General features: G+C 48.6%; 1 protein-coding gene across 2 annotated transcripts; it reads left to right on the forward strand.

Moving 5' to 3' along the window:
• Window positions 1–1,268: 1,268 nt before the first annotated feature.
• Window positions 1,269–26,411, forward strand: DHRS3 (dehydrogenase/reductase 3). 2 transcript variants are annotated; one of them, XM_082233345.1, is made up of 6 exons: window positions 1,269–2,770; window positions 19,357–19,500; window positions 20,512–20,631; window positions 22,570–22,808; window positions 23,770–23,895; window positions 25,245–26,411. In XM_082233345.1, the coding sequence occupies exons 1-6, from the start codon at window positions 2,576–2,578 to the stop codon at window positions 25,327–25,329; spliced, it is 909 nt and encodes a 302-aa protein (XP_082089471.1). In that variant the 5' UTR covers window positions 1,269–2,575; the 3' UTR covers window positions 25,330–26,411. The 2 variants fall into 2 exon arrangements, with proteins under 2 accessions (XP_082089471.1, XP_082089472.1); XM_082233346.1 differs by lacking the exon at window positions 1,269–2,770 and adding an exon at window positions 17,729–17,748.
• Window positions 26,412–27,390: the final 979 nt, after the last annotated feature.

Here is a 27,390-nt window from a genome sequence, read left to right on the forward strand (position 1 = left end):
GAGCTTTACAGGGAATGACACCGCACAAGAGGTGTTGTGTAATAGGTTAAGTGCTGCACAGTACCTCTAAGGTTTAGAGTAAGGCTCAGCAACCAATTGGAGTCCATGGGCACATTTGCAAATAAGAGTAACTGCACTGCACACCACATGCACACACCTCACAAGTTATTCTATTAGCTGAAGCAGAATGCTTCTTTAGAGTGAAATTTAAGGAGAGGGAAGGACTCTCTGGGTACCAGAGGCAACCTCTGAAGGTGCATCAGTAGGGCAGCATCTAGTATTATTACTACTACTACTACTACTACAGTGGTACCTCGGGTTAAGTACTTAATTCATTCTGGAGGTCCGTTCTTAACCTGAAACTGTTCTTAACCTGAAGCACCACTTTAGCTAATGGGGGCTCCTGCTGCCGCTGCACTGCCGGAGCACAATTTCTGTTCTCATCCTGAAGCAAAGTTCTTAACCTGAGGTACTATTTCTGGGTTAGCGGAGTCTGTAACCTGAAGCGTCTGTAACCTGAAGCGTATGTAACCTGAGGTACCACTGTAGTGCTACTTCAGTATCCACTGGGTGGAACCTTCCTCCCTAATAGACTCCTTTTCTGCCTGCAAGGACTTCTCTTTTTCCTTTTGCATGCAGGCAAAATCCCATAGTGACCTTCTGGATCAGGCCAATGGCCCCTTTAGTCCAGCATCTTGTTCTTACAGTGGCTGACTGGATGCTCGTGAGAAGCCCATAGGAACGATCTGAGCACACAAGCTATTCTCCCCTCCTGTAGTTTCCAGCAACTGGCATTCAGAAGCATCAATGCCTCCAGCTACGGAGGCAGAGGATAGCCATCAGTGAAGGTGCTCAATCCTCTTTCCCTGCCATCCATTCCTGCAGGAGCGATTTCCATAGTTTAACTAGGCACAGTGCAAAGAAATCCTTTCTTTCCTTTCCTTGGTGCGGAGGCGCCAGCTTGGGCAATTGGGCCATTGTCACCCTGCAGCAAAAAGGAAATTTCCAACCTGGACTTTGACACATATGCTGCGCACAACCCGGACTTTGAAACTTACGTTGCACCCCACCCCGTCCCTCGAATAGCCCAATCTCAGCACTCAGTTTAGAAAACACGTGCTCGTGTGTGTTATCAGCAGTGTATTTATGTTAAGGGAGGAGGAGAAAAGAAGAGGGAGCTTCGGCTGGCTGTTGCCGCTGCCTCTCAGTTACAAAGTACTTGAATTACAGCTTGCGCAGGCCCAACGTGGCATCCAGCAAGTCCCGGCTTGCAGGCTTGGAAAGGAGGAGGATGCAGCCGAGAGCCTGGCTCGCGCTTTAAAGTTGCCTGCGTGTTTGTGCTTGTGTGTGTGCGTGTATGCGCGACGCTGCTTGGGGGAGGGGAGCGAGCCCAGCTAGCCACTAGCAAGGAGATCTTCTCTGTCTCCCTCTCCCCCCACCCCAACCTCCAACAATACTTTAACTGTCAATCAGGCTTAATAGGGTATAAAACCTGCTCCCAGGGCAAGGGAGCCGCGCCGGGAAGATAAGAAAGTGTCCCAGGAGGAGCAGCCAGAGGTCGCCGAGAGGGAGGCGGGCAGGCAGGCAGGCAGGCAACGCGAGTCGGACTCCTTCCCTGCCTCGGATCGGCGGCTCCGGAGCAAACAAGAAGCGGCCAAGGCTCTCCGCCACTTCTTTTCGCGTCTGCGTAAGGAAAAGCAGAGGAGGAGGCGGAGGCGGGCAAAGGCGGCGGGGAGTTTTCTTTACGCGGCGTATGTATAGAAGGGGGAGGGACCCCGGCGCGCTGCCCTGAACCTCCCCCCCCCCGTCACTGTTGTTTTTTTTTAAGCCAACTCCTTCCAAAAGTCTCTTTTTTCCCAACTCCTTCCCCGAGAAGCAATTTCCTGAACTCCCCAGAATAGACATGAGCTGTCTGGAAAAGCGCTGCCGGCTCCCCATGCAGACGCCGCCGCCTCGGAGAGCTTCTGGGGGGCTTTCCAGCCCGGCTTAGACTGCAGGACGCTCTCCAAAGGAAACAAGGAGTTTTCTTTCGCGAAAGCGGAGAAACTGGCTCGATCCTCTCCGCGATCCAGATCGCCCAGCAACTCTGGAAAGTTCTCCCGAGCTGCTTGTTTTGAGATCTCCCGCTCCTCAGCGCGGCTGCTCTTGCTTGGCACTTTGGGAGAGTCCCAGCGCAAGATCTGTATATCTATAGTTACAGTACACATCTATATGTGTACTCGGAAGTAAGCTCCGTTTTGAAGCGTGCTGGCGCCCGGGTAAAGCGTACCTAGGACGGCGGCTTTCCATTGGATTCTCTACCCACCTGCGAGGAAGTCCGACCGAGGAAGCCAGAAACTCGTGCAACGCCAGAGCGGACTTTTGCGCGTAAGCTCGCGCAACCCATCTTCTCTCCCCCCCTTTTTTTGTTTTTTGTTGTTGTTGTTGTTGTTGTTTTTTGGCGGGGTGGAGGTACGTTTGCCTAGGATCCGACACACACTTCTAGACGCCGTGCTCCCCCTTCCCCACCCCTCCTCCTCGACGGACTCCTCAATATTCCCTCCCTCTTCGTGCGTAACCCCCCAACCCAAAGAGGATGGTTTGGAGACGCCTGGGCGCTCTGCTGCTCTTCCCGGTGCGGATGCTTTGCTTGGTAGCCAAGGCGGCGGCGTCCACGGTGCTCCCCAGCAAACTCCGCGACTTGGCCGGGGACAGCGTGCTCATCACCGGAGGAGGGCGAGGCATCGGGCGCTACTTGGCCAAGGAGTTCGCCAGACGCGGCGCCCGCAAGGTGAGAGGCTGGGAATAATGGGTGGCAATGATTTGAAGGCTGGGTGCGTGCGCCTGCTGGGGAGTGCGCGGGGGGGGGGGGTTGTCCAACCTGAAGCTGCCTTCCAGGTCCCCCTTCCAACCTCTCCGCTTGCATAGGTGAAGCATCGTAGCCAACTCCTAGAGGCCGAGGAGACTTTGCCTGCCACCCCACAATAAAATATTTGAGGGTGCCTGGCCCCCCTAAAGTTGATGGGCATTGCCATTTAAATGGTGTGCATGTATCGTGCCTTGTGATTGATTACACAGCGTGGGTCTTACCTGGACCCCCAAAATATTTTATTCAAGTTGGCCTCCTTGAGGTAAAGGGACCCTGCAATTTAAGGGTTAGCCTGCAGGCCAATTGAATTCTACTCAAGAGTAGATTCGTGGAAATGGGTGATCTTGTTAGTTGTGCCCATTAGCCTGAATGGGTCTGCTGTTGGTTTATTGCATTTATACCCAACCTTTTCACTCTCTAACCAAGCTACTTGAGGGGGCCTACATGGTTCTCCCTTTCTTAATTTAATACACAACAACAACAACCTTGTGAGGTTGATTAGGTGGAGAGACAGTGACTGGTTCCAAGTCAGTGTCGTGCAGTGGCGTAGCGTGGGGGGTGCCAGGGGTGCCGGCCGCACCGGGCGCAACATCTGGGGGGAGCGCGAGTCCAGAGGGAAGGGACAAGTTCCTTCCTCCGCCGGGCTCCCCGCCGCCACCGCCAGCCTTGCGCCCTAGCGCGCGCGCCCCCCGCCGTCGCTGTGGCTGCGCTCCGCTCACTGCTCGCAGGAGGAGCAGCCACTGCAGCAGCGCCGACGCCGCCACCGACGCCTGGCCGGGCACGGGCAGCCTCTGCACCCTGCCGCCGACGCCATCCCCTCGGCCTAGCCACAGGCGGCGGCTGCTTCTGCCTCCATCCTCCTCCGGGCAAGCAGCGTTGTTTGCGCGGCAGCGCCAGCGGCAACTCGCAGGTTAGGGGTTGGGGGGGCGCAAATTACTTGCCTTGCCCCGGATTAGGGGGCGCAAATTACTTGCGTTGCCCCGGGTGCTGACAACTCACGCTACGCCGCTGGTGTCGTGGCCAAGTAGGGATTCGAATACAGCTCTGCCAAGGTCCTAGTCTGACACTCTAACCAGTACGCCACCACTGGCTCTCATTGACTAGCCTTGGCTGCAACCCTAAATCTGGGAGCAGGGCAGGGGAAGCACACCTGAAGCTGCCTCTCCCACCACCTCCCAGCTTCTCTACTTGGATTGGTGTGGCAGGGATTGTGCAATGAAGGCAGGGCAGCCTAATGGTCAAGGCTGCATTCCTAATCCCACTTAACCTGGGGTTCTGAGGGGAGGGGGAGGAGCCTCTGCTTGAAGCTACTTTCCAATCCCCCTCCCTGCCTCCAATTTATCTGGCTGCATGAATAGAGCAACTGTGCAAGTGACAGATTATGCAATTAAGGTGGAGTTGCCCAGCGGCTCAGGCAGCAATTCTCAACCCACTTAACCTGGAGAGCAAGCCCCACTGAATCAATGGGGCTTGCTTCTGAGAAGGCATGTTTAGGATGCAGCCTAAATTGCAGGCAGTGCCCTGCAATGAGGGAGATGCCACAGATCTCTGATCAGTTTGGCCCCACACCCAACACTCAGGTGGGCTGGCTTGCCACATTTTATTTATTCATTAACTTAATTTCTACCCCACTCCCCATTTTATTCCACAACATCCCTGTGATTATAGGGTGAGAGACAGTCTTGGAAGGTCACCCGACAGAGATTTATGGTTAAATGGGGATTTGAACCCTGGTTTCTCAAGTCCTGAGTCGGACCCTGTAACCACTACACCTGAAGCAAGTAAAGCAGCCCACTATGCCATCTAAAGGAATGTGTCTGTGCATGCAGGTTTAAAATCACTTTACAGCATCACCGGCTATGAATTGGGTAGCTCCCGGTTCAGATCTCAACTCTGCCTTAATTTGATCCTAGAGAGTTAATTAGATTTGATCCTTGAGAGTTGGAAGGGACCCGAAGCATCATCTAGTCCAGCCAGCTGCAGTATTCCCTAAATGGTCTTCATCAAGCCACTCTTTTTGTCCACCCTTCAACTACAATATGAGGACTATTAATCTAGATCACACGGTTAATGTATGGATTATGGTTTCCAGATAAAGCAGGAAGGATAATATCCCAAGTCAGGCCATTGCTTCACCTAGCTCAGCCTACACTGACTGGCAGTGGCCGTCCAGGGTTTCAGGCAGGAGTCTCTCCCCACTCTGCTGGGGATCAAACCAGCGACCTTCTGTGGCAGATGCTCTATGACTGAACTGCAGTCCTCAGGGGTTGCCAAATTGTTTGAGCACATGGGTGCATTTGCAAACTCTTGTGGGCACCATGTGCCCTATGTGATCATCCACACATGCACACACTGTGTTTATGAACCATGCGTCATGCAGAGGTTAAGGCTGTGGTCCTAAGCAGCTCCTGGAAGAGCTGTGTAGCTCAGTGGCTGAGCATCTGCCTTGCAAGCAAGAGGTCCCGGGTTCAGTTCCTGGCACCTCCAGGTAGTGGTAGGAAAAGACCCTTTTCTGAAACCATGCAGAGCCTCTGCAAGTCAGTGCAGATGATAATAAGCCAGATGGACAATGGCCTGTGTTTGTATAAGGCAGCTTCCTATTTAAACCAAACTCTTCTTTTTTCAGAACCATGAGGCCTAGAACCCTGCTTTATTTTTTAAGGGAAGAACCAATGCTCAGTGGTAGAGCACACCCTTCTGGTGCAAAAGAATCCCAGGCATCTTCAAGTAGGGCTGGGAGAGGCTTCTGCCAGTCAGTGCAGACAATACTGAGCTAGATGGACCCAGTAGTCTGACTTGGTATACTGTAAGGAAGTTTCCTATGTAACTCAATATGACTTTCTTCTGTATAGCCATTCATAGGATTGCATGGCTTCTTGTACACATGTCCCGTTGGTGTTCTGTCAAGGTGATTTAAGCTTTCTTTCTGCCTGGCAGTTTTCACACTGCATGTACAGCCTCCCCCCCAGCCCACACACCGCTAGCAATATTTCTTGCAGATGATAAGGGAGCAGTCACGCCCAGGGAGGGGTAGACCTCCCACATCCAGCTCTCATTGAGCTGAATGACACCCCCACGGCCCAGTGGAATGCAGCCAGACCATTACGGCTGTCTGGTTTGTTTGCTAAATGGAGAGGGGCTCTAGGGCGTCAGGAATATGTGCAAACTTTTATTTCCATGGGTGGCAGATGGCAGATCTGGAGCTACCGGTAAATGTCTGGGTAGTTCATAGCAGATCAGCAAAGATTTCTGACTGCTCATCATTGTCAGCAGCCAAATAGACTCCCTCCCTTGGGGTATTCCAGAACGACTTTTTCATGGAAGGAGTACATTCAAAACTAGTTCCTGGGCTTACATTTACTCACAGTAGACCCATTGAAATTAAATAACATGATTAAGTAAGGTCCATAGAATTCAACTTAGTTGAATACCACCCTCTAATCCTAAATCTATGGCTTCAGACATGACATACATTTAAAGCACAAGACTTCCCTCCTCCCAAGAGTCCTGGGACCTGCAGTTTACCCTTCGCAGAGCTACAATTCCCAGCACCCTTGTCAAACTGCAGTTCCCAAGATTCTTTGGAGGAAGTCGTGTGTTTTGAAATGTGCTTTAAATATTTGCAGTTCTGGTTGTTTTGTACCTGACCCTTGTGTGGGTGGATTTGGGGGTTGGGAGGGGGCCAACAGCCTGAAGTCCTCCCTCCCTTGATTATGCAACCACTCCATAATCTGGAGCATGTGGCGGCAGGTTGTGGCTTCCGGGAGGTGAAGGGAGTGTAGTTTGCACATGCCCAGAGAGTCAATCTGCCCTTTGATGTGGCTCGACTGAATGCAGTGGGTTTCGGAACAAAGGCAAATTTGGGATTGGCCTGTCTTGGGGTTCTGACATAAGAAGAACTCTGTGGAAAGTCTGTCTTGTCCATTTGCACACAGTGTGGAAAGAGAGGCTTCTTGGAAGCTCAGAATCTAGGGGCAAAGGCAATAACTGCACCACTACAACTTGACCACTGAACCTCAGCCTTCACGGAACCTCTGGGATAGCTCAGTCTTTAGAGCATGAGACTCTTAATCTCAGAGTCATGGGTTTGAGCCCCACATTGGACAAAGGATTCAGGATTGGACCAGATGACTCTTGGGGTCCCTTCCAACTCTACAATTCTGATTTTATGAAAACGAATTTGCTGAATCCTCTAAGCCAGTAGTCATTGCCACATCTTGTAGCTAAGTGGTAGTGACAGGTAAATTTAAACTCTGGTCTTAGAGGGGCTGGGCAGTGTATCTTCAAATGTTAAGACTATGTATTGATTCACTTCCAGATGTCAAAAGCCAGCTCCCTGGGGAGTGGGACTCTGAGCTTCTACCCCCAGAGTCCTGCTCCAATGGCACCCCTGCCTGCATGTTAACTACAAATTATAAGAAGGGCTGGATGGTCAGTTCCTTAGTTAGTTTGATGGGGATACTGGATAATGCAGTCTTTCCATAGGCTACATGGTGTAAATAATCCTACACAGAACAGGCGGAGACTCATTACTGCTTACTGGGCTGGTTGCATGCCAGGGGATCATTGGACATGGCTTGTTTGTTGCAGTCCATACCAGTAGGGGGAGCTTCTCAAAGATTTGCATTATAAGGACCCTTCCCGATTGGTGTTTCGCCGTGGGTGTATCCTGCAACATGTGCTCAACTCATTGATAATGCATTAGCGGTGGGTTTGTTCTGCTTTCGTTTGTGCTTCCTTGATGCTGCCACAAAATTGCTGTTTGGAGGTGCTGCAGCACAACGAAAGAGGGACAAACGGCAACAGCAGCCCCAAAACATTTGTAGTATGAAAAGTTATGGGATTTCAGCAGGAAGTTACGAGGTATGCACCGATTGGAAACGAAGCAGTGTGACCCATCTATAACTTCTCTCTGCATAAACAGCGTTGAAAGTGGGATCAGGTATGACACCCCCCCCCCAATTGTATCACAAGCACCAATCATCATCAATTTTCAATAAAGATGACATCTGGGGATGCCCTTAGTAAGCTTGTTGGTTCATTCAACCCAGTATTGTCTGCTCTGGACAGCCAAGTCCGTTGACGCAGGCGTCAAATCTGGGATTTCTGACATGCAAAGCCAGCTACACTTGACTGTGCAAGTGAGAGGCAGTGTTTTAAAAACTGAACGGGAGGCCAAAGCAACCGAACTGGGGAATCTGGTTGGGTGACACCAGAAGAAAGGGGACGACTCTGTTGGTTTTGATTGGCGGCAGGGATTTCAGGGGGTGGGGCCCTGTGCTGGCGTGCTTGCACACGTTGTGGTGGGGGAAACCCCTTCGTGCTTCCAAACGGCAGAGATGCCAATCTTGTTCCAGCTTGCACAGAAATAGGGAGTGCGTTCACGAGCTGTGCAGCTGACTGACAGTTTGCATTTGTGATTTACAGGCTGAGTACACTCTTTGCTGTTTATTTATCATCGTTATTTTTATACTGTGTGGATATGGGCGTTTGTACATACCAGGGGCTGCCCCCCTTGCTTGGTTTGTTCACCCAACCAGTCCCCTTGCCAAAACAATCCCTTTCCCTTAGAACTCGTCAAATGCCTTTTATGATTATCCCCCCACTTCTCACCCTTCCTCCGCCCCACCACCACCAATGTTGGAGCTGCAAAAGAGAATGGCAGGGTGGGTTGCAAAAGTCATGTATCTTCTTCTGCCGCCATCCGGTCAGTTGGGATGAAGAGTTGGTCCAGCAGTAGGAGGAAGGGGACCAGAAGCAGCTGGCCAGCCAACCTGGGGATTGGCAACTGCTGCAATAGTAGATTACCAGGCTGACTGGCTACCACTTCTGGCAACCTTCCTTATTCCCATGCAGATTTACCCTTCATCCTAATTGGGTGGGTGGCGGGTGGCAGAGGAAACAGTGGTTCTCCAAGCTGCCCAGGGAGGAGAAAGGTCACCAGTAGCACAGTGCTGGCCACTGGAACCCAGTGGCAGGGCTCCCAGGGCTGGCAGGCTGAGGATTCAGTAGAGACCGAATCCATGGGACTCACTAATGTGTGTTAGCGATTGCAGCAGAGAAACTGGGGAGCAGTCGAATCTGGATTAACAGATTTGGCACAACGAGACGTGCACTCTGGATTGCTGGAACAAGGCAGGCTAGCAATACCCAAGCTTCCCCTTCTTCTGGCTATAGGGTTCTGTTTTAGCTGGCTGGAGTGACAGAGGTTATCGCAGGAAGTAAAGCAAGTACAGTGGTACCTCAGGTTAAGACCTTAATTCGTTCTGGAGGTCTGTTCTTAAGCTGAAACTGTTCTTAACCTGAGGCACCACTTTAGCTAATGGGGCCTCCCGCTGCTGCCATGCCGCTGCTGCACGATTTCTGTTCTCATCCTGAAGCAAAGTTCTTAACTCGAGGTACTATTTCTGGGTTAGTGGAGTCTGTAACCTGAAGCGTCTGTAACCCGCGGTACCACTGTATGTAGCTATGCTGGAAAGGTTGGAGAGTGAGGGGAAAAGCAAATGGGCTGTTCTGCAGTAGGAAGAAGCACAGATCCTGACAGAGGACAGCTTGGGCCTCTGAGAGAAAAGGGTAGCCAGAGATAATATTTTGCCACACTTCATATTTGTGTGTGTGTGTGCTTCCTTGAATGACCTGGATACTAGGATTGGGGAATATCTGGTTTTCAACATCATGCTATATCACCAGCTAAAAATCACGATATACAGATAAATCACAATGTCTGAAATAAGGATGGAGCTATGTAGAGGAATTGACTAGCTTCAGGGTTTTCCCAGCATTGTGATTTTTGCCTAGCACAAACCCATCATGATTTGTGATATATTGCCAGGTCAGAAATTATGAGACCGATATCACAATATGGACTTCAAACTGGTTTTTGGTCGATATATGGATATATCACCCAACCCTACTGGATACAAAGTGGATCAGTCGCTCGAGTAGTTAACAGAGCTGTGTGTACATTGGGGTTGGGAACCTCAAATGTGGCCCTCTAGGCCTCTCTATCTGGCCCCATGGAATCTCCCCAGGTCACTCCCACTAGTCCTGCTTTGCACCTTATTTGAGTGTTTTTGCCTGGCTGGAATGTGTCCTTGAATGACAATAGAGGCTTGTGCTTGTCTGGAGCGGGGATAGAGCATAGAAACTTGCTTACTAAGCGAAGGTAAATTTGCACCTGTTGCTCCGCCCACTTTTGTCTCTGGCCCCACCCACCAGCAATGTCACACAGCCCTTGGAAGGTTGGCCAGTAGGAAATGCAGCTGTAAGACTGAGAAAAGTTCTCCAGCTCTAGTGTAGGTTATTTCCAAGTGGCCTGTGGAGACGAGAAGGCTGGCTATCACTGCTCCAAGGTGTTCAGGAGCAGTGCTCTTGCTGAGAGCTCAGAGCATCGCTGTCAAGAGGTTCTCAGCACCGGTTGCATTCTGCTCCTTCTTGAGCACCTCCATAAGCTTCTCGGCACCCACCGGGCTCCTGAGCCTCCTCTGCCTGTTTCGGCGTGTCCTCACATGCTCTTCCGAGGGCATGCGTCTCTATCCAAGCCCTGCTTCTCAAAGCAAATTTCACTTCTCTTGCGGCTATTGCTGAGTCCCTGCCACCTGTTTCATGTGGTTTCCGTATGGAGTTTCTCTTCCACGACAATTATGTAACTCCGGTGATTTTGCTCAACTGCTTCTTGTGGGCAGCTGCGCCTCCTGTTGATTAAGCTTAAGCCAATCTTCAAGCGTCGATCTGGAGGGGGGCCAAGAAGTCTTAGCCTAACAAGAAGAGGAAGGGAGAGGAAGAGGGCAGAGAGAGAAGGGTGGGAAGCCGACTTACAGCAGCAGCATGGGCCATCCAGTTACTTTCCACTGGGATGGAGACACTGAGGTGGTGGCCTTTTGCAGTGAAATCTTTCTTTTTTACAGAGAGATTTGTATTGATTTTCACAGATTTTACAAATTTGCTTACATTTTCATATATGTTTCTCTTAGAATTTTGACTCCCCACCCTTACTTCCTTGATGTTTTTATTCCCACCTTATACCTATTGTTTTATATGACATACTTTTCTCTCATACAATTATCCTCTGTTTCACTTATTGTTGTTGTCGTCCCACTGCGCATAATTCGAACCCTGTCCGTGTTTTCATTTGACTATAACAGTTCTTCAACTAGTCTGGAAAGGGTTCTCCACTCTTCCATAAACAGTTCATCTCTTTTACCTCTTATTTTTGCTGTCAAATTTTGCCACTTCCGCACAGTCCATTAACTTTTGAAGCCATTTCTCCTTAGCTGGTACTTCTCCTTCTCTCCATTTCTGCGTGTACAGGATTCACAACAAAATCTTTCCCATGGGCAGCATCCAGCTACGTTTCGCTGACAGGAGAACCTTTGAAACTAATGGACCCAGATGAGTCAGGACCCTTAATTTCATTGGGTCTACTCATGAGTAGGGCTAACATTGGCAATAACACTCTTGTCACCTTTGGTTTCTCGTTTTTTTCCAATTTTTAGTTCTCCATATTTCTGCAGGGATTTTGCGATTCTGTTTATTTTATATTTTAAAAAAGCCACCATGAAAATTCATCAGCATATAAATGCAAATTTCTCTTAATGTATCCTGCCTTGCTTTTTGCAAGCAGTGTTCCCAAGAGGATGCAGTTGGTGTGTTATTTTCATGAATGTGTGCACAAAAACGCAGGATGGACCTGGGCAGTACAGAAGTCAGCAGCTGATGATGCTGAAGCCAGCTAAGAAAGGTCAGACTCGCAGAGTTTGACCTTTGTCCCAGCAGGGATTAAATTGATTCTAATTAATAGACTTCACAATGGAAGGCTACCTTTAGTGGAGTTTAAAGGGCTTGGGTCATTGGTGGGTTGTTGTTGTTGTTGTTGTTGCTTTTTCCAGTCTGCCATAAATTACATCTCTAATTAACTTGGGGTCCTCTTTGTAGCTGCCCTTCCCCCCCCCCGCCCTCTAGCTTCTTAAATACATCCCATTGCACTCCCAGCAACGCCAATATAGCTATATTTGCAACCTGGGGGTGAACACACACAGAAATAATTTTGTTTAGACTTTTTTAAGAAAAGAAAACATAGCCAGGGAATTGGGGCTTTTTGTGGTTGTCTTCTGCAACATGTCATAGATGCAGTAATAAAGCCTTAGCTGTGGACCATCCACTGGTCATTCCTGATTATTAGCTGTTCTCTGATGCTTCCACAATATTATGGTATTTTTGCCATCTGGAGGGATTTTCTGGGGCTGCATTCACACCACATTTTATTCTGTCGCCCCAGCATTTCCTTGCCTGTTAATATTTCACAGAAGCATAGAGCTCAAAGGGACCCCCCCCCGGGACTTCTCTTCCAACCCCCCCCCCACAATGCAGGAACCACAGCTAAAGAATCCCTGGCAGATGGCCATCCAATTTCTCTTTAAAAAAACCTCCGCCGGAGGTGAGTCCACCACCTTCTGGACTGGAGTTGCTTGTGTGGAAGGCAAATCCTTGTGAGATGTGGTTCTCCGCTGTCCAACGCTATTCCTCTGACTTATCCAAAATAATGATTTGACATCTGAAAGCTGGGTTTGCAGAGGGGAGCCTGGCAATCAAAGGATCCTTGGTGTGTGTGTGTGTGTGTGTGTGTGTGTGTGTAAGCACATCCGGATTGCTTGAGAGAATTGGCACCCGCTACCTCCTTTGTGGCTCAGGGTTCATCGGCTGGTCAGGCAGTCCCCCCCCCAACCTATGACATCATGACAATTTTGTTTATCCCTCACACAGAACAAGCACTGTGAAGGGAGAAATGGCTTCCGACTACTGGTCCACCAAATCTACTCTTTCTTTCTTTCTTTCTTTCTTTCTTTCTTTCTTTCTTTCTTTCTTCCTTCCTTCCTTCCTTCCTTCCTTCGATTCAGCAGCCTCAAGACACTTGAAGGAGGAACCCTGCAGCCCAGCAATTTTTGCTCTCATTGACAAGCAAGCGTGACAACAATACTTTCTTCCTCTTTCCTTTGAACTCTTTGCAAGCTGGTTGCACCAGAGACTGTTCCAGACTGGGGACAGTGGTGTTTTTTATTTTATTTTAAGCAAGTATATTCAGCAGCATGTCATAGACACAAGAATGGTACGCTAGTAGCGAACATAACACTGGGCTGTCCATAACAGCTTTGTTAGTTGTGCTCTAATGCTTGTAAGAGGTGACACATTATAAGTTTATAAGGCTAGGCATGGCATAGAGAACACACAAAGCTTTATTGCAGTCCACAGACCCAAAATACATAGTATAACAATAGCATATATCAACAGTCATTAAGGTGTAAGATCGGCTTTGCTAGCCAACAGAGGAGCTTTAGCCTGTACATACTGATTTCTGATTTTTACTGACTCTGAGAGGAATTTTGCTACATCCAGTGTAATAGTATCAAACTTACCCTTAAGAAGAACCTTGACATGAAATGAGTCGGCCATTCCAGGTTGTTCTGACAGTACAGTGGTACCTCGGGTTACATACGCTTTAGGTTACAGACTCCGCTAACCCAGAAATAGTACCTCAGGTTAAGAACTTTGATACAGGATGAGAACAGAAATCGTGTGGTGGCAGCGGGAGGCCCCATTAGCTAAAGTGGTGCCTCAGGTTAAGAACGGACCTCCGGAACGAATTAAGTTCTTAACCCGAGGTACCACTGTATTGGTACATGAAGTTGTTACAGTAAGTGCCACACTTTTTTAACAATTAAAAAAAATAGGTGCCAGTTCTACATATCCTTGAGTACCCCCCCCCTGGGGAGGGGAGCACTGGGTCTTGTAGGTTTAACAGTTTAGCATGCAGAATTTGCTTTGCTCTCTTGCCGCCACCCTGTTTCATCCCAGGGATTAGGAATCCAATGGAAGGAACTCCCCTATCCTTCTCAAAATACGTCACTGTATCTTTCCATTCTCTGCCGACACCTCTCGCTGTTTGCTTTCCATTATCTTTAATGCTCAAAGATTTGCCTCTGGCCCAACGGTGTTTACCATAGTTTCTTAGAGGTGTCATTAAGAGGCCTCTTAATGTCAGACTCCAAGCATCAAAAGGGTTTCTCTCCCAGCCTTGGACAATGGTCAACCTTTCACATATCTCCCTTGCACAAAAGCTTGCCAAATCTCTCTTTTACATATACATGCCAATCTGACATTACTTGGATTATCTTTTTTTTTTTTTTAAAGTAAGAGCTATTCCAGGAAGGGATGATAGTGCTTTATATATGGAGTCTGAGCACTGGTCCATCTAGCTTAGCATGGTCTGTGGTCCTCCAGATCTTGATGGGCTATAGCTCCCATCAACCCTGTTCTCATGGAGACTAAGACTATTTGTGGCTGCTGGCAGTGATGGCTATACTTTGCCTCCATGAGCAGAGGCAGCAATGCTGCTTCTGCATCCCAGTTGCTGGAAACCACGGGGGGGGGGGGAGTGGTCTTGCAGTTTCCCCACAGGCATCTGCTCATCCACTGTGAGAACAGGATGCTGGAGTAGATGGGCCATTGACATGCCCCAGCAGGACAATTGTGATGACCTTATCTTCAAGGGCAGCCCAATGTAGAGCACACTGTAGTAGTCCAGTCTGGTGTCTCTGAAAAAAATTACACATCACCTGGGAAGACAGGCGAACTAATGCCAGTGTACTGGAAGAATCAAAGATCACCAGTGTTGAAGCAATGATTCTTCAACATCAACTTCGTTGGACTGGTCATGTTGTTTGGATGCCTATCGTCTTCCAAAGCAACTACTCTATTCCAAACTTAAAAATGGAAATGAAAAATGGTTGCCTGCCCAACACAAATACAGAAACTCCAGCGCTTATTTAGGGATGGGGGTGGTATGTGTCTGTTCCACTGATATTAAAGGTGTGGGAGATATCGTGGAAGGGAATGGTTGTCTACTATAGCAAGGCTTTGACTGATTTATTTAATTTTTTATAATCCACACTTTAATTAAAAAATATAGCAGAATGGAGTACAACACATAGGAATAAAATCAGCAGATGATCCATAAAAGAGGAAAAAAATAATGATGATGCAAATGCCTGCCTAAACAACGCAGATTTCAGAAGACATATAAAAGAAGGCAGGGACAATTCCTGCTAAACTTCCACTGGCAGGGAGGGCAGGTGGTCTTGGCAGCCACTCCCGGTCACCAGTCTAGCTGCCGCATTCTGGATTAGTTGTCGTTTCTGAGTCACCTTCAAAGGTAGCCCCACGTAGAACGCGTTGCAGTATCGTCTTCCAAAGCAACTACTCTATTCCAAACTTAAAAATGGAAACGTAATGCTGGTGGTCAACAAAAGAGCTTTGAAGACTCTCTCAAGGCAAATCTAAAATAATGTCGTATAAACACCAACAACAAGAAAACACCGGCCTGCGAGCTCTCCAATTGGAGAACAGCCTTTACCAAAGGTGTCATGGGCTTTGAAGACACTCGAACTCAGGATGAAAGGGAGAAATGAGCTAAGAGGAAGGCACGCTTGGCAAACCTTCACCGTGATCAACTCCTGCCCGGAAACCACTGTCCCCACTGTGGAAGGACATGTGGATCCAGAATTGGCCTCCACAGTCACTTACGGACTCACTGTTAAAACCGTGTTTATGGAAGATGATCTTACTAGGCTACGAGTGATCGCCAGAGAAGAAGAAAGAAGAAGTCCAGTCTGGAAGCCATCAGAGCATGGAATGCAATTGATCACAAGCCATTTTTACTATTTATAGTTCTGCTACAATCAGGTCCCATTCATTGGCTTCCCATGGAGGCATCTGCTTGGCCACTGGGAGAACAGGGAGCCAGACTAGGTGGGCCATTGGCCTGATCCTGCTGGCCACTTAAATTCTTATGTTCACTGGCCATTCTGGCTGTGGCCGAGAGGACAACATATATAAGTTTTAATAACATTCACACGTCTCTCAGCAACTTTTCCTACCAGGGCAAAGCAAAGTCGTGGTTAGCAGTATTACATTTAAGCAAACCCCTAGCTGCAGGCAGCTGAAAAGAAGGAACAAGATTTGACCTCACCCAGTCCCTTTCTTCCATGACTGAACACAAACTTTGCTCTCTTTCAGCTACTGTTTGCACTTGCTCAAGCTGTTGCCCTTTTGTCAACAGGTACCTTTGTGTGGCCCCGGTTGACAGATCCTTCCTGGCTTCTAGAGTTATGAAGTGCCCATTAAGGGCAGGCAGATCTGGTAGCATTGCTTTCTCTCTGCTTCTCATTTTTCCAGTCTTAAATTCAGGTCTCCGCATCTCTGGAGCAAATTCACATTTTTTAATATTAAAAAACAAACAGACCCACATCCTCGTTAAAATTCACCAGTATTTTAAGTGTACAGTTCTCCTAAAAGACACAATTTTTAGTGCACGTCTGGCTAACAGACACATCTTTGCAATGCACTTTCCCCTACTATAAAACATTTTTGTATGTTATCTTCACTAATGTATGCCTTTTGGGCTTGAAGCACCAAAAGAGTGCCTTGAACCGGGTCCAGAAGTGAACTGGCAACCAGTGCAGCTGTTTTAAAATGGGGGTTATATGGGGCACAGGATGCTACCTGTTGAGCAAAATGAAAAAAAATCTGGAGGAATAGAATGGTGTATCTTGGAAGGGGAAATGGCTGACTGGCTGGCACCTTACATAGGAAGCATACTGGGCACCGCAACTAGGTCAGCTGGTAGAGCACGAGACTCTTAATCTCAAGGTCATGTGTTTGAGCCCCATGTTGAGCAAAATATTCCTGCATTGCAGGGGGTTGGACTAGATGACCCTTGGGGTCCCTTCCAACTCTGTATTTCTATAAGTCTATGCAACATTTATTGCAGGGGCCACTTTTGTTGGTATTTATTCCTCCCGGGCATCCTTTCTTTCATCTGCTTGTCTCCAACAAAACCTCCCCCCCCCCATTTATTTATTGTCTGTACTCCTTGCATTTTTTTTCTTTGCACCTTTCTCTTTTAGAAGACCCTCCCCCGCACCCAAATTTACATTACGTTTTTAAAAAATTTAATTTTTTTTTGAATTTTACCAAAAAAAAGAAAGAGAAAGAGAAACAAAGAACAACACATAACACTGTAAACACATTTATACAGTGGTACCTTGGGTTACAGACGCTTCAGGTTACAGACGCTTCAGGTTACAGACGCTTCAGGTTACAGACTCCGCTAATCCAGAAATAGTACCTCTGGTTAAGAAGTTTGCTTCAGGGTGAAAACAGAAATCACGCGGCGGCAGCGTGCCATTAGCTAAAGTGGCGCTTTAGGTTAAGAACAGTTTCAGGTTAAGAACGGACCTCCGGAACGAATGAAGTTCTTAACCCGAGGTAGCACTGTATACATGTTTTCCAAAATGCAGACTAAAAAAAAGAAGACAAAAGTTGTTGTTCGCCGCCTTCGGCATTTTTACAATAAGGCAGGATGCCATTTTTTTCAACAAAACACACAGCCGTGTGCCGCGATGTTTGCGCATTTCTCCTCCTCTGCTGACGCCAACCACGGAAGGCAAATGGGGTTGGTGGCAGAGCGCCATCCTGCACGATGATGTCATGCCACCCGTTGCGTTGGCATGGGAAGGGAAAAGAATGGCATCAGTGCGGAGCCCCTCTCAGTCTGCTATTTGGGGGGTAGAGGCAGTTAGCAACCCAGAGCTAATTAAGGCGCAAGAACAGAGTCCTTCCACCATCCAGCGCTGGCATCCTAGGCGGGCGGGAGGCCGCTCGCTACTGACCCCAGCCCCTGGCAGCCCACCTTCTCCTGGGATGGCACAAGGAAGCATTCCACCTGGCTGCCAAGGATTGAGGTCACCTAGAGTAGCAACAGGGCAGGAGGCTTCTGCACAGCGCCAGCCTTCCACAGCAGGGATTAACCGCCTCGCTGAGCTGCTGCCCTCGACAATTTTCTGGTCAGTAACTTTCTGAAAAGGAGAGCGTGTCTCTTGCAGGAGGGAGGGAGGCCAGCAGCTGAGGAGGGGTAAGGTGGGGGGGGGGGAGAGAAGAGGACTGGATGGGTTCCAGGATGGGAAGCTATCACATCCGAAAACTACAGCCCTAGACAGAGGTCGGGTTTTCCAGTGCTTCTTCCTGCCTGCCCAACACAAATACAGAAACTCCAGCGCTTATTTAGGGATGGGGGTGGTATGTGTTTGTTCCACTGATATTAAAGGTGTGGGAGATATCGTGGAAGGGAATGGTTGTCTACTATAGCAAGGCTTTGGCTGATTTATTTAATTTTTTATAATCCACACTTTAATTAAAAAATATAGCAGAATGGAGTACAACACATAGGAATAAAATCAGCAGATGATCCATAAAAGAGGAAAAAAATAATGATGATGCAAATGCCTGCCTAAACAATGCAGATTTCAGAAGACATATAAAAGAAGGCAGGGACAATTCCTGCTAAACGTCCACTGGCAGGGAGGGCAGGGCCTGCCACACTGATCTTTACTAATGGCCAAACGAATCAGAGGATCTCAGTGATTGAGGTAGAGCATAAGGAATTGGGCAGTCCTTGTTGTTCTTGTTAATTATTATTATTTATATGCTGCTCATCTGACTGGGTTACCTCAGCCACTCTGGCCAGCTTCCAACAAATATAAAAGCATAATGAAACATGAAAAACTTCCCTAAACAGGGCTGCCTTCAGATGTCTTCTAAAAGGCAGATAGTTGTTTATTTCCTTGATATCTGATGGGAGGGCGTTCCACAGGGTGGGCGCCCTAACCGAGAAGGCCCTCTGCCTGGTTCCCTGTAACTTCTTGCAGGGAGGAAACTGCCAGAAGGCCCTCAGCGCTGGATCTCAGTGTCCGGGCTGAACGATGGGGGTGGAGACACTCCTTCAGGTATACTGGACCGAGGCAGTTTAGGGCTTTCAAGGTCAGCACTAACACTTTGAATTGTGCTCGGAAACCTACCGGGAGCTAGTGAAGATCCTTTAGGACCGGTGTTATATGGTCTTGGCAGCCACTCCCGGTCACCAGTCTAGCTGCCGCATTCTGGATTAGTTGTCGTTTCTGAGTCACCTTCAAAGGTAGCCCCACGTAGAACGCGTTGCAGTAGTCCAAGCGGGAGATCACCAGCGCATGCATGTACTTTAGCCCAAGCTGTGTGGATTAACACAACTATCTTGAACCTCCCCTAGTAGCAAATCAGAAACCAGTGAAACTCTCAGCATCTGAGTAACATGATGGCTATGGTTAGAAACTTGGGCAGTGCCACATGAAGCATGGTACCATAATCAAGACTTAAGGTTACAATTGGTACTGGTAGGGAAGCCGGAGAGATGGACAGTAGGTGGAACCAGAGCCAGTGATGGGTGCAGCTACCCCCTGGCTGGTTGTGAGTGAGAAGGCAAGCAGAGAAACAAAAGGCGCTGGGCTGGCAGGGTGGACACTGGGGTTGGTGGGGGCAGTGGTCCATTTATCCTTGAGGACGAAGCTACACTAGTGAAGCATTCTCAAAGCAACTGGATGTCATTGGGCAATGATTCTTAAAGAGCCATCTTCTTGCAGATTATCCTGTGGGGTCGGACGGAGAAGTGCCTAAAAGAAACCACGGAGGAGATCCGGGCGATGGGAACAGAGTGCCATTACTTCATCTGTGACGTGGGCAACCGCGAAGAGGTTTACCGACAGGCCAAAGCCGTCCGTGAAAAGGTAATGTTTGGTGAAGAAACTGAGGGGGCTGCTCATCAAATTCACAAATGACACCACACTGGGAGGGATAGCAAATACCGCAGGAGATAGGATTCAAGGTGAGCCCACAATGTGATGCAACAGCAGAAAAAGCTCATCTAGGCTGCATCAATCAAAGTATATTGCTCAGAAGTTATAGTACCGCTCTATTCTGCATTGGGCAGACCTCGCCTGGAGTCCTGTGTCCAGTTCTAGGCACCAGTTTAAGAAGGATATTGGCAGGCTGGAGGGTACAGAGGAGGGCAGCCAAGATGATAAAGGGTCTGGAAATCAAGCCTTATGAGGAACAGTTGAGGGAGTTTGGGGTGTTTAGCCTAGAGAAGAGAAGATTAAGAGGGGATAGGAGAGCCACCTTCAACTTTCTGATGGGCTGTCACATGGAAGATGGAGAAAGCTTGTTTCCACTGCTCCAAAGGGTGGGACCTTTCTGACATTAAGAGCTGTTTGTCAGTGGGATAGAATCCATCAGAAACCGTACTTGACCCTGCTTCACTTTGCAAATATGCCGGCACTAAACAATGCGGACTGGAATCTTGCTTTCTTTTTAAGGGCATTCCATAAGTTCAGTGGTAGAGCACCACCTTTGCTTGCAGTGGGTCCCAGGCACTTCTGGATTGGGCTGAGAAAGGCCTGAAACCCAGGCGAACCACAGCCTGTCAGTGTAGACAATACTGAGCTCTAATATAACATGAGGCAGCTTCATGTGGAGCATCTGTAGCCAAAGAGCACATGTATTGGATGCTGAAGGTCCCAGGTTCAATCCCCGGTGTGTCCAGGTAGGGTTGGGAGAAAGTCCTGTCTGAAACCCTGGAGAGCTGCTGACAATACTGAGCTAGATGGAATCTGTATAAGGATGCATAATATGTTTACTGTTGGGAAACAAAAGACTGAGCTCAATGTACCTTTGGTCAGATCTCGCAGGGCTTACCCACTGACTGGGGGCTTCTCCTTCCTCCCCCCTCTCCTCTCCAGGTCGGGGATATCACCATCCTAGTGAACAACGCAGCCGTTGTTCACGGCAAGAGCTTGATGGAGAGCGACGATGACGCACTGCTGAAATCACAGCACATCAACACGCTGGGACAGTTCTGGGTACGAAGCCATCCTTTCTCCCACGTTCTCAGGCTTGGAAGTGACAGGAGGGAATTGCAGCCAGCGAAATCTTGGCTGCTCCAAGGGATGGCTCAGCCGAATTTGGGAAGATCAGCCCGGCGTGCAAACCTGCCAGGAAAAACAGTGGGGAGTGCTCGCTTCGGCAGCACATATACTAAAATAGGAAAAACAGGGGGGGAGGTGTGTGCAGGGGGAAAGATTCCAGCTACCTACTGAAATTAATACTAAGCACCGTCGGGTGATGCTTTAGTGGTGGTGCTCTTTTAGACATCCCTGAATTAGTCTCTACTGCTGGGTAGATTTCCCTTTTTCTGCCCTTGATCTAACCTGGGGTGATTAATTAATGAATTCTTTTTTTATCAATTGTCAATTAGATTGGGCATTGGGGAGCTCCTTATCTCTCTCTACCCAATGCAATTCTGCCTGTGGTCAGTTGCCTGATATCTCAGCTCCATCCTACATGAGGAATTGTGACTTGCAAAGGAGAAGCAGGTCTCTTGTAAAGAAGAAGGGGATGGCCTCTGTGGCCCTCCTGGACTCCAACTGCCATCATGCCCCAGCCAGAAATGACCAATTGTCAGGGATGATGGGGGTTGGAGTCCAGCAGTTCCTGGAGGGTCACAGCTTTCCCATCAGTCAGGGTTGGAGTCAGGAACAAGTTGGCAGTAAATCACACAGCGTCAGTGAAGTTCTCTTTATTCAAGGAAACCAGGTCGACTCTGGAGGCCAGGCCTAGTGAGCACAGCAGTTCATCCTGGTAGATCTTGCCTCTATGAAGCAGTTGTTGGGAATGAAGGTCCCCGCCTTCCCACAGTTCCCTAAGTCCTCTCCTCACCCAGGTCCTTCCCAAGCAATCTGAGTCATTGCCACTGTGCCTGACTTTGCTCCACACTCTTCATATCTCTTCTGGTCCTGGGAGACCAGGGAGGGAGGGTTGCAGCACAACTCCATGGCTTCTTCAGCAGCCTGCCTGATCTCTGCCTCTTGGGCCTCCTCTTCTCTAGCCTCTGCTTCTGCCTCTGCTTCTGGACTGCTCTCTGCCACAGCCTCTTCCTGCTCACCAAACCCTTCCAACCCTCCTCCCTCTTCTCCCTCTAGCCCCTTATCATCATCCAACCCCCAGTCCCCAGGCTCTGAGCCTTCTTTCCTTGGGGGTTCCCCAGCTGGTGCCCCCCCCCACATCTCTGACTTCATCCCTGCGATGGCTGCCAGCTTACAGTAACACAGATGTGGGCTTTTCCAACTGGTGGCACCACTGTTGTGCTGTGCCCTCCCCTCTGAAATATAGGAGTCCTCCCCACTGGCTCTCGCTTTCCACCAGCATTTGAAGACACACTTGGTTAAAGACCAGGATCCCTCTTGAACTTGAACTTCCTGATCTAATTGCCTTGGTGGCTCTTTTCATGCTTCTTCTTTTCAATGGGTATTATCCCATGGCATATTGTAGTTGCGGAAGATTTCGTGGAATGGTTTTTATTGTGCGTTTCAGTTAGGTGCGGGTATTTTATGATTTATTTTATACTTGTAACCTGCTAAGAAGCCATTTCGGTGTGCAAGTAGTACATAAATCAAGTACAGTGGACGCTCAGGTTGCGAACATGATCCGTGCGGGAGGCATGTTCACAACCCGCAGTGTTCGCAACCCACAGTGTTCGCAACCCGTGACCCGCACGTCTGCACATGCACGGGTTGCAAATCAGTGCTTCTGCGCATGCACAAAGCGTGATGTAGCGCTTCTGTGCAAGCGCAAACGCCGAAACCTAGAAGTAACCCGTTCTGGTATTTCCAGGTTCGGCGCGGTGCGCAACCCAAAATCGCTCAACCTGAAGCATCTGTTATCCGAGGCATGGCTGTAATTAACAGCAGTTATCAATGATCATGATATGTGAACCAAGGTCATTATCTCTCTGCCCACAGACCACAAAGGCCTTCTTGCCGCGGATGCTGGAACTGCAGAAAGGGCACATTGTTTGCCTCAATTCTATCCTGGCCTTGTCTGCTATCCCTGGGGCTATTGACTATTGCACTTCCAAAGCCTCCTCTTTTGCCTTCATGGAGAGCTTGACACTGGGTCTCTTGGACTGTCCTGGAGTAAACACAACCACTGTCCTGCCATTCCACACCAGCACAGAGATGTTTCAAGGCATGCGGATCAGGTCAGTTCAGACAGCCACAAAAACAGGTCTGGTTGGCGATGTGTGAGGTAGATCCTGCATTTATGAAGGAGCAGGGGTGGGAAATCCTGGGGCAGCCCAGCAACATTCAATCTACAGCTGAAGGATATCATGTAAGTGGTTTGGATAATGCAGTACAGTACAGTACCTTGGTTCTCAAACTTAATCCGTTCCGGAAGTCCATTCCAAAACCAAAGCGTTCCAAAACCAAGGTGCACTTTCCCATAGAAAGTAACGCAAAATGGATTAATCCGTTCCAGACTTTTAAAAACAACCCCAAAAACAGCAGTTTAACATCAATTGTACTATCTAACGAGACCATTGATCCATGAAGTGAAAGCAGTAATAATCAATGTACTGTACTATAAAATAAATAAGACAGTATTGTAGATGATAATTAAAAAAAATAAAAATCTTACCTGCGCTGATGATAGTCATTGTTTGGATGGGGGGCTTTTATCCATTTCCGCAGTCACACAATTAATCAATCCGTAGCGGAACTGGGTTCCACACAGTCACAAAAATGAATTAACCGAAAAAGCCTCAAAAACAAAATTTCAAAATAAATAGTAAAAACAAAAGTCCCAAACTTATTCATCCGTTTGACTTCTGAAATGGTGCAGGTGATTGGTGCAGGTGCCCCCGAAACAATAACCAACAACCGCATTGGATGTTTGACTTCTGAAAAACATTTGAAAACTGGAACACTTACTTCCAGGTTTTCAGCATTTGAGAACCAAAGCGTTTCAGTACCAAGGCGTTTGAGAACCAAGGTACCACTGTATACGTTTTTAAAATATCAATACAGTTTTTAAAAACAAGGAGACAGAAAGTTTTTTCAGCACCACTTTCTGTCTACCAAAGCCTGAGGCAGCTGCCTCATTCTGCCTAACGGTAGAGCTGGCCGCGAGGTGAACAAACAGGACTGTGTTTTGTTTTCCAGATTCCCCAACCTCTTCCCTCCACTAAAGCCAGAGACGGTGGCTCGGAGGACAGTAGAAGCTGTTCAGCAGAACCAAGCTTTCCTTCTCCTGCCATGGACAATGCACATCCTGATCATCTTGAAAAGGTGCGGCCTGCTGCTCCACACCCATTTCTATTTTATTTGTTCAGTGATACAAGGAGGTCAAGTTGGCTCTCCGACTCCTACCCATTTTTTATCAACAAGCCTGTGAAATGGTGGCTTGGTCCAAGGTTACCATGTGAGCTTTATGGCCAAGTGAGGGATTTGAACGTTGGTCTCCTGTGGCCTATTCCAGAGCCTATTCTGGCTGTCCCAACAGCTAAACCACACTAGCTCCCCAAATCTAGTCCTGGCAAGATGGAGCATGAATGGGGGGAGATTGAGGGGCTGCAGGTACCAACCCTGCCCTCATCATCTCCTACCTCCACCCTCAACCTTCATGTGTTGTGAAGGAAGGTCTGAAGGGGGAATCTTGGAGAGTTTGGCACTGAAAATCCTCCACATGAATGGTAAGCCCAGTCCTGCAGACCACACAGCTATTCCCCCTTCAGAACGCCCCAAGCCATGCATAAACATCTGAGGCTGCAACTGGCAGGGATGGAGGGCAGCGCCTTTTGCTGCCTCTCCTTGTGTGCATCTTCGATGATGAGAAGAGGCCTGATGGAGTAGGGAAGGGAAAAGCAAGGCCCAGCAGCTCTCTCTGTTCCACAAAAGCTTGTGCCAAAATGTCAGCACAGTGAGTTGCAGAGCAACTTGAACTGTGAGATGAACACCCTGAGATGGTGAGATTGTCCCAGAAGCGGGAACCCATCACCAAAAGTGGCACGTCTTTCCATAAATGTGAAGGGGTGTGTGTGTGTGTGTGTGTGTAGGGCCCTGTACATTAATGCAAGGCCCTTTAACTTGGCCCAGAGGCGTATGGGCAACAACTGAACATAAGAACATAAGGAGAGGTTTACTGGATCAGGCCAGTGGCTGATCTAGTCATAGAATCATAGAAGGGACCACAAGGATCACCTGGACCGACTCCCCACAGTACAGGAATATTTTGCCCAACCTGGGGCTTGAACCCACAACCCTGAGATTAAGAGTTTCATGCTCTATCAACTGAGCTATCCCTCAGTCCAGCATCCTCTTCTCACAGTGGCTAACCTGTGGGAAATCAGCAAGCAGGATTCAAGCACCAGAGCCCTTCCCCCTTCCTGCAGTTTCCAGGAACTGGTATTCAGAAGCACTGCTGCCTCTAACTGTGTAGGAACAGCAGAGCCATCATGGCTAGAAGCCACCTACAGCTCTCTCCTCCCTGAATTTCTTTTCGCATTCTTTGCAAAGCGTAAAAGAAAAACAAATCACCCAGTGCTTCAGTGTCCAGTGCACCTGTCTGCTCTGCCTGTCCTCTGCTCTGCCTCCGGTGGACTGGCTGACCCACCCTCTCTTGCCTTCCTCTTTTGCAGCATCCTCCCGCAAGCGGCGCTTGAAGAAATCCACAAGTTCTCCGGGAGCTACACCTGCATGAACACTTTCAAAGGGCGCACGTAGGCTCTGCGTCTCGCTCACGCACCAAGCAGGCCGAGAGCCCGACGAGGGCAATCGGCGGGGCTCCCGAGGCCACGCGCTTGCTCTCCCTTGCCACGGCGACAGCGTTGAGAGCCGTAGCGGAAAGGGGTGGAAGAAGAACTCACAGGGGCAAGGAAGGGGGACGAGCAACGGCAGCCATTTGCAACGTAGATTTTCAGAGGAGTTTCAAAGCCTAGCGGTTTGCCGAACCTCCCGCGCCGAGTACATTCCACTTTGGCCTGCTAATCAGGAATTGCAAATTAATTTAGCGGGGTTTCCTCCCCAATTTGTGTGTGTGTGTTTCGGGGAAGGGGTGTTCTCATTTTGTAAAGCTTGTAAGATTTCACTTGGGTGAGTGCTGAGACTAGTGGCTATGAAGAAGTAACAGAAAAATGGATGCCACATTATTCTTTTTAGCCAAGGAAGCAGCAAGGACCTCTGGCTCCCACATGCCAGGAAGAGAGTACGGAATGTTCCTTAGCGAGGGGCAGCTGGCAGGAGTCTTTGGCAATGGACAGAGGGAAACAGAATCAAATGCTTCTATTGGGTTATCCGTAGATTGTAGGGAAAGGTGCATCTTGTGTCTGCAATGCTTGGACCAAGGAAACCATCGCAGCTGCCTCATCGGATCACACCAAAACCCAGAATTCTGTTTCCAGCAGCAGACAACCTGGGTTGGTTTCATTCCATTTGTCTGGAGTAGATCTACTGCCTCTGAACAGGACGTGGTCCTTCTTAGCTATGGTGGTTTATCGCCATTGATAGACTTGGTCTTAATATGCACAGGCTACATGCAAGGGTTCTGCTTTTCTTTCTTTTTTTCGCAAGGAAGGAGCAAGTTAAGGCGAATCATGCAAGGGTATATCAGCATTTTTCAAGATAGGTAGTTGGCGCATCCTCTTTCTATGGTGGCCGGAAGCCTTGTGGGAAGGATCAAATTCGCACGGACAGACTTCCCAAACGAGTCCAGCTCTTTGCTCCTAAAAAACACCTCCAAATGGAACACAGAACCAGTCACTCATGCATATACACACATATATAAATAAAGGGTTTGCTAAGCTGCAGTGGTGGTCTTTGTGTGGAGTTGGCATGTTCTATGGCTGCCCATAAAAATAAAAAATAAAAAGCTCCAGATATAATGTGTGAATGGGATGCGGAGCCCAGTGAGAGAAGCCATTTTGTTTTTGACAGTGTATCAGCAAGCAAGATTGGCAACCAATTGTTCAGGGTATCAATCACTCAGTCATGCCCTCTTGTGGGTTACTCCAATCCATTCTGTGTTTTTTTCCCTTGCCCGCCCCTCTTTAGTTGGTAAGCATCCTGAGTCTGTCTTCACTAGGCTTGAGATGCATCAATTGTTCAAGAGATGTAAAGTCTTGCAACCTCGTGAAGGGAGTCGAGTCTCCTTCTTGAAGGGTCCTGATGGCTCTTTCTATCTAAGGACTGCATTCCCTTCTGGGCATCCTTCCTGGGAGGAGTCAAGTGTCAGTGGTGGGTGGGACCAGTTAGAAAGATGGGTGGTGACATATGTGCAAATTCTGCCTCTGTACACACCCAGTTTCTGACTTCCAGCTAGTCAAACAAGGAGCTTTATATGAGTTGAAGAACACATTCCAGTGAGGAGAAAACACTCAAGGAGGATGCAAAGGTGCACTGGTAAGGGGCATGACCCAGGGAGAGTCCTAAAGGTCCTGGGCCTAGGGCTCCTGGTTCCTGCCATACATCAGAGTAGGCCTAGGGACCAAGAAGAAGAGTTTGGATTTGATATCCCGCTTTATCACTACCCGAAGGAGTCTCAAAGCGGCTAACATTCTCCTTTCCCTTCTTCCCCACAACAAACACTCTGTGAGGTGAGTGGGGCTGAGAGACTTCAAAGAAGTGTGACTAGCCCAAGGTCACCCAGCAGCTGCATGTGGAGGAGCAGGGAATCAAACCCGGTTCACCAGACTACGAGTCTACCGCTCTTAACCACTACACCACACTGGCTCCAAGTACAACCCCCAGGACTCTCTACATGACCCTTGGAACTCCATGGGGCACATG

The sequence above is a fragment of the Podarcis vaucheri genome (genome assembly GCF_965113315.1).
Source record: "Podarcis vaucheri genome assembly, chromosome: 7".
Taxonomy (NCBI): domain Eukaryota; kingdom Metazoa; phylum Chordata; class Lepidosauria; order Squamata; family Lacertidae; genus Podarcis; species Podarcis vaucheri.